The sequence below is a fragment of the Cydia fagiglandana genome, chromosome Z, assembly GCF_963556715.1.
Source record: "Cydia fagiglandana chromosome Z, ilCydFagi1.1, whole genome shotgun sequence".
Lineage (NCBI taxonomy): Eukaryota > Metazoa > Arthropoda > Insecta > Lepidoptera > Tortricidae > Cydia > Cydia fagiglandana.
In genome coordinates, this window is record NC_085959.1 from 9,843,073 (window position 1) to 9,850,028 (window position 6,956).

Here is a 6,956-nt window from a genome sequence, read left to right on the forward strand (position 1 = left end):
GAAGCCGATGGTCCCGGGTTCGAATCCTGGTAAGGGCATTTATTTGTATTATGATACAGATATTTGTTCCTGAGTCATGGTTGTTTTCTATGTATTTAAGTATTATATATATCGTTGTCTGAGTATCCACAACACAAGCCTTCTTGAGCTTACCGCTTAGTCAATTTGTGTTAAAATGTCCTATAATATAATATGAATGTTTGAATCCAGGTTGAGCTGATGTCCCGAGACGAGCAGAGCGTGCTGGTGGTGTCGTACGCGGAGCTGAAGCACTGCCTGGAGCAGTCGTTCGAGGAGGTGACCCAGGCCTCCAGCTCGCACCTCGCCAACTAACCGCACAGATCTCACTACACTTGGCTAACGTTAGGTGAACATTTTGTTTGGTCGACTCTTCCCGAACAAGGACTGCGACTGTTGAACTATTACCAATACACGCTAGTTCTTCCGAACTGAGTATTAACTATAATTTGTTCATTTAGGGCCACTTGCACCATTCACCGGTTAAACCTGGAGTTACCATGGTACAATTTGACACTGGGTTAACGATTTAGCCGCTTAACCCCGGGTTAGTGGGATGGTGCAAGTGGCGCTTAGATATTTAAAGGAATGTAAGCTAGCATAATCACGTGACACCGATATTATATCATTAGCTGAATGATCGAGTCGACGGGGTTGTGTTAGTTTAGATTTCTTTAAAAATCTTAACAAACAGACGTTAGTTGTTAAGGATCTCTCAGTTTTTTGAAACAAATGGGATAATTAATCTTGTTAGCGATCGATAGATTTACCCGATAGCAGGTTAAAGCTACAAGAAATTACACACGAGTGTATTAATGTAAATAACATGAAGGTGAAAAAACATCTTGTAATAACTAGCTTGCTACTTATGCAACTTTTAAATGGATTTACTTCTGAAATGTGTTACTTGATAAACTCTTTGTTAATTGGTATTTAACTATTTTGTATTGTTTACAAAAGTAGAAACACTGGCTATAGTCTGTATCTTTAGGTATTTAAATAAAAGTAAACAATAGCTTCCGGCCTCAAATGGCTCCTTAAGCCAGTTGAGGGTAGATCAAAACGTTACATGATCAAATGATGTAGGTTAAAGTCAGGTCATTCAGTGAATCCAGAATCCAGGAGGTTTTGTAATTGGTCAGTTAGCCAATAAATGTTATAACTACCCGAATATGTACAAATTGTTTGTTACTTTTATTTAAATAACTAAAGATACAGACTATAGGTACTTTACCGCGCACTGACGGCCAGTTTGTTATATAATTACTCATTAACCATTTGAATGTGTGAACTACAAGTACATTAGTTGAACGCTGCGGACACCTTATGTAGTAAGATTATGTGAATTAGTTGTTAAATACGAATCGAACTGTCGTCAAACTAGCAAATGTTGGGTTCAGTTGAGAACATTTAGAGCTACTTTTTACATAATCGCCTTGGTAATTAATATAATGTCCACGAGACATTTTATATTATCGTCATCGTGACAAGCGAATGTGGCCCATAATTGGAATTTGTTGGCAAGGCAGAATTATTTACCACGCGCTAAAATGTATATTTTACGCCGTTTTATGAGATTGACGAGAGGTAGGGTTATTAGGAGTTGATGCTTTAAAAACAGTACAAATACGGCTGTCGCTCGCGACCTTTGTGTTCACCCTGCTATATGAAATTAACATATTTTTGTAATAAAATGCCACCTCGCTGAAGCTCTGCCAATGTACAGGGATGCGAGGAGTATTTGTTTGTGCAAGTACATATTGCCTCATGTGAAACGTTCAACTATACTGGTATACAAATTATTAATGTACGCTGCAGAAACGTCGTCAGAATTGTAAAAAAATTGCAATTAAACTGAACGTGGGTGGTGGTTTTAAAGTTTTCTTCCGTATATACGAATATATGTTTTAAAGCTGGCAATGTAAAATCTCTGTTGATTGCCAAGAATATATAGCGGTCAGTGAATAATAGACAGTTTTGAACGGTTTCTGTGTCCCTCCCCATTGGCAGACGTCTTTGCGAAGGGTCTAGTAAGAAATTATAATAAATGAGCAACTAGATCATATGATCTACCCCGGATGTATAACGAAATGACAATAAAGTGTCAAACTGGACTACTAGGTTATCTTTGCCGTTACGAGCAACTCTGTCCTCGGCTGATGCATGAGGGTTTGTCCCGCCTCTCGCCGGCATTGATAACTTTGTACAAGCGATATGGTAATAGCACCAACGACACAAAAACACCAGGTGTACTCGTAGTTTTGCCACACCACGTAAGTCGGTTCGTACATAAATTATCACGATATATTGAAGAGCAATGCGAATACTGTGTACTTAATTTCTATGCAAAACGTTTCAGTTTTGATTGCTCTTGATTTTAGACTTTTATAATATCGATTTTGTCAGTTAATGAATGCCCGATGACGGCAATACTTACTGACAGTAGGCTTAGCATCGGAACGTCGCCACAGTATCTAGCCCGCGAGATAGACTAACCATCCCTCTCTTATTAATACGGGTAGAAAATAACGCATAGTCTATTTTGCGCGCGGATTACTTTCGCGGCGCTCCAGTGCTTAGAATACAGGGGTTTTTGGAGTCCTAGCCTTATTTTATTTTAGAATGGACAAAACATACAATTTGGTACACATGATACAATTGTAACAAAGCTGTCTCAGTTGGTGCTGTTACGTAAATTAGTCCAGTTAATATTTCACCCAGATTGAACAGCCGCCTGAACAAACGCAACAAACATTCCATACTAACAACCGAGCAAGAGCGACGCGTTGAGGGGAGTCAGTGTCTTCGCGTCTCGAACGTAAATGTTTACGTTGAACTGAGGTTTTGCGTGAGAAATGAGGGAAAATATAAAAGTTATCAATCGTAGTATAGAAGCGACGCTCCTTAATAATAAGTTATGTTTCAGAACATAATCATGCAATTGCGGATTTGGCAACCCTAATGGGATAAGTGTCGTTTCTATACGGTTGAATTCTTATGTCGGCTCGGGACCGGGGTTTACCACGGACGTAACAGCGGATACGGGAAATTCTGATAGTTCCAATGCGAGGTAAAGCGTGTCATCCCTGAGGTGATAGAAATTTTGCGTTTAAACTCGACCAATGCATGTAAGTATAAGTAACCTACAGTAGGTTACCCAATAAACTTTGCATAATATTTATTATAACATCATAAATAAGTAAATGCAATCATAAGAAAGGAACCTCGCTATCATTGAATCCGAAGTGTACGTCGATACCTGTGGAAACACCCGCAAGGCCCTTCTTAGGTATACTGCGAATAGCATGCTAACGTTAATGATATGCCACGTAGATCTGAATTTGTATTGTACATATTGCTTGGTTGGGCCCAAAATGAATGAACAATAATGTAATAACGAGAACCATTGAATATTTAGCTGTAAGTAACAAAATTCCTTTTTAACATCCACTGCTAGACTAATTTTCATTTCCAAGTAAGCATGGCGGATGTGTGAAACTTAAACTTTTCAAAGACAATACATGTTGAAATAGTAGCAGACGTAATTTTCCAAGGTAACAATGGTATTGACGTACGGCTTAACTCGAAAATTGTTTTATGAACATTACTAACACTAGGTACACTCTCTTACGCAATTTATGATGCACGTTATAGATCAATGTTACGTATTTACCGATGTTCCGATCCTAGTGAATAACGCTGACTGAATTTAGTTACTGTCTTTAAATTCCTTTAATATGCACACTATGCCATCCACGGTAAAAGGCCTTGGAATTGTAAAGTAGGTATGTTACAAAGGAACTAAATGATAAAATAACGTCGCCATCAAAAAGCTTTGTACTTACGATGTTCATAAATCATGATTATTGCTTAAACAGATTGTTGTCTAGATATAACAACGCGTGATTTCATACAAAGCTTTTTGTCAAGTCGACGATTAAATTGTATGTGTACTCTGGGCCCTCCTTTTCTTAGAGTCCCTCTAGAGCGACGGTTAAGGAGAATGGAGCCAAAAGAGCTCTAATGTTGATATAATAATAGCAATAAACTGTTAACTTCAAACCGTTGCCAACAGAGGTACTCTAGCTGATTTTAAAACGATATGTTTCTTGCCACGTTATTTGCGCTTGTTGCCCATCACTGTAAAATCTGTGCCCAAGTTGAAAGACACCTCTAGCACAATGTTTATAGAAGACAAGTTATAATAAACTAATTTATAAGTCGAGGAGTTGTCATCGCTATAAACGCGTCTGTGCTAGAGGGTCGAGTCGATGACGGGCTTAAGGGTGCGTTCGGTTCGCTATTAACTTGAAATATACAAATGTCGTGCATAATTATTTTCCATAGTATTTACAAGGAAACGTACGAACATGTCTTCCTATTTCAGTCAGTCTCGGTACAAAAAGTACTGAGGTTGACTGAAGTAGCAGGACAAATACGAACGTTTCCGAAAAAATACGATGGAAAACAATTATGCTCTACATCTGTAACAAAATGTGCTCAGTTGTCACCGACAAAACCGTCCGGCTAGCAACGGAAACTCACACGTATGAAAGAGAGTTGATCAACGTGCGTGTTCATCGCTGAGCCATGCCCTGTCATTGGCAGCTGAGACGACTGGCCTGAGGTGTAATTTGGTTTAGGAAAATATAGTGTTGTACATAAATGAGATGCTAGGTCTTACACGGTTACAAAAATGTTACGTCCAGTAAATGATTCAATTTATGCAAAATGAAACGTATGTATAAAATAGAGAATTAAATGTACCAATTTTCGTGAGAATATCAATATATATGTTTTGAACCTTTACTGAATACCCATACTGAATACCCATGGTCATAAGTTTCCAGCGTGTCGAACGCACCTCTGTGTATATTTTCGTACCCTACGTCCGTTACAAATTCCGATCTATGTAATGATGGCCAATGTTTCATTGTCTTGAAGTTATGAAACTTAAGAAGGAAATATTTTGAGATAATGATAAGTGTATATTTTTTTCTAACAAATAAAAAGTTTTGAAATTATATATTTGTTTATTTTCTTTGTCCCATTTTCTCTGCAAATTATACAATGAGTAAAAAAAGAAATATTGGGTCTAGGTAAAGTGTAGAATAATGATAATAAAGTACCTACTTTTTAGGGTTCCGTAGCCAAATGGCAAAAAACGGAACCCTTATAGATTCGTCATGTTTGTCCGTCTGTTCGTGTACATACACAGCCACTTTTTTCCGAAACTATAAGAACTATACTGTTGAAACGTGCTAAGTAGATGTATTCTGTGAACCGCATTAAGATTTTCACACAAAAATAGAAAAAAAACAGTAAATTATCGGGGTTCCCCATACTTAGAACTGAAACTCTAAAATTTTTTTTTTCATGAAACCCATACGTGTGGTGTATCTATGGATAGGTCTTTAAACATGATATTGAGGTTTCTAATATCATTTTTTTCTAAACTGAATAGTTTGCGCGAGAGACACTTCCAAAGTGGTAAAATGTGTGCCCCCCCTGTAACTTCTAAAATAAGAGAATGATAAAAGTAAAAAAATATGATGTACATTACCATGCAAACTTCCACCGAAAATTGGTTTGAACGAGATGTATTAAGTCGTTTTTTTTTAAATCTATATATATATATATATATATACATAAATGCAAGTGTCCTGACTGACTGATTCATCAACGCAGAGCCGAAACTACAAAAGATAGAAAGTTGAAATTTGCATACCAGATTACATTTATAAAGTGTACAAGAGATAAGAAGCAATTTTGAGAAATTCAACCCCTAAGGGGGTTAAAAAGGGGATGAAAGTTTGTATGGGGTTCCAGTTTTATTTTAAGCTAGGAATTTGAAACTTCGTAAAAAAATATTTTTAAAATACAAGTAAACTAAATTCAGCGTTTTTGAAAATTCATCCCCTAAGGTGGTGAAAAATGGGTTGAAAGTTTGTATGGATATCAAAATTTTTTTCAAACGCGGGACTTGAATCTTTGTATTTAGAGATATTATTAAAAGACAGGAAAAGTAATTTCAGCGTTTTGTAAAATTCATCCCCTAACAGGGTTAAAAAGGGGTTGAAAGTTTGAATCCACTACAAATTCTTTGAAACTTCTTAGAAAGGCGTAATAGCTGATAAAAAAAAAAGTAATTGCAACGTTTTTGGAAATTCAACCCCTAAGAGGGTTAAAAAGGGGATGACAGTTCGTCTTGGGGCGCAAATTTTATTTTAAGCTAGGAACTTGAAACTTTGCAACAAGGTATTAAATAAAAATACAAGAAAACTCATTTCGGCGTTTCTGAAAATTCATCCCCTAACGTGGTGCAAAAGGAGTTGAAAGTTTGTATGAATATCAAATTTTTTTTTTTTAGCTTTCAAGCTAGGAACTTCAAGCTTGGTAAAAGGGCATTAACATTATATTAAAAGTTTGTATTATAAAGTTTGCATCGATGAAAATTATAGGTAGGTACTCAAGATGTAAAATGTTCAAGATAAGAGTCCACGCGGACGAAGTCGCGGGCAACAGCTAGTACGTCATAAATCGTAAACCGCAATTTTATTATGTTACTTGCTGCTACGGAACCCTTCATAGGCGAGTCCAACTCGCACTTGGCCGCTTTTTAGGGTTCCGTACCCAAAGGGTAAAACGGGACCCTATTACTAAGACTTCGCGGTCCGTCCGTCCGTCCGTCTGTCACCAGGCTGTATCTCACGAACCGTGATAGCTTAGACAGTTGAAATTTTCACAGATGATGTATTTCTGTTGCCGCTATAACAACAAATACTAAAAACAGAATAAAATAAAGATTTAAATAGGGCTTCCATACAACAAACGTGATTTTTGACCAAAGTTAAGCAACGTCGGGAGTGGTCAGTACTTGGATGGGTGACCGTTTTGTTTTTGCTTCTTTTTTTGTTTTTTTTTTGCATTATGGTACG

The 6,956-nt window shown here is 37.1% G+C and overlaps 1 protein-coding gene across 7 annotated transcripts in view; it reads left to right on the forward strand.

The window, feature by feature from the left end:
* LOC134678307 (PAN2-PAN3 deadenylation complex subunit PAN3) overlaps window positions 1-5,042 on the forward strand; it is a 30,782-nt gene extending 25,740 nt beyond the window's left edge. For all 7 annotated transcript variants that reach the window (XM_063536805.1, XM_063536808.1, XM_063536806.1 and 4 more), the window contains one exon: window positions 211-5,042. In XM_063536805.1, coding sequence (XP_063392875.1) covers window positions 211-333 — 123 coding nt within the window. In that variant the 3' untranslated portion in view covers window positions 334-5,042. The remainder of the gene's footprint in view (window positions 1-210) is intronic.
* The last annotated feature ends 1,914 nt before the right edge of the window (window positions 5,043-6,956 follow it).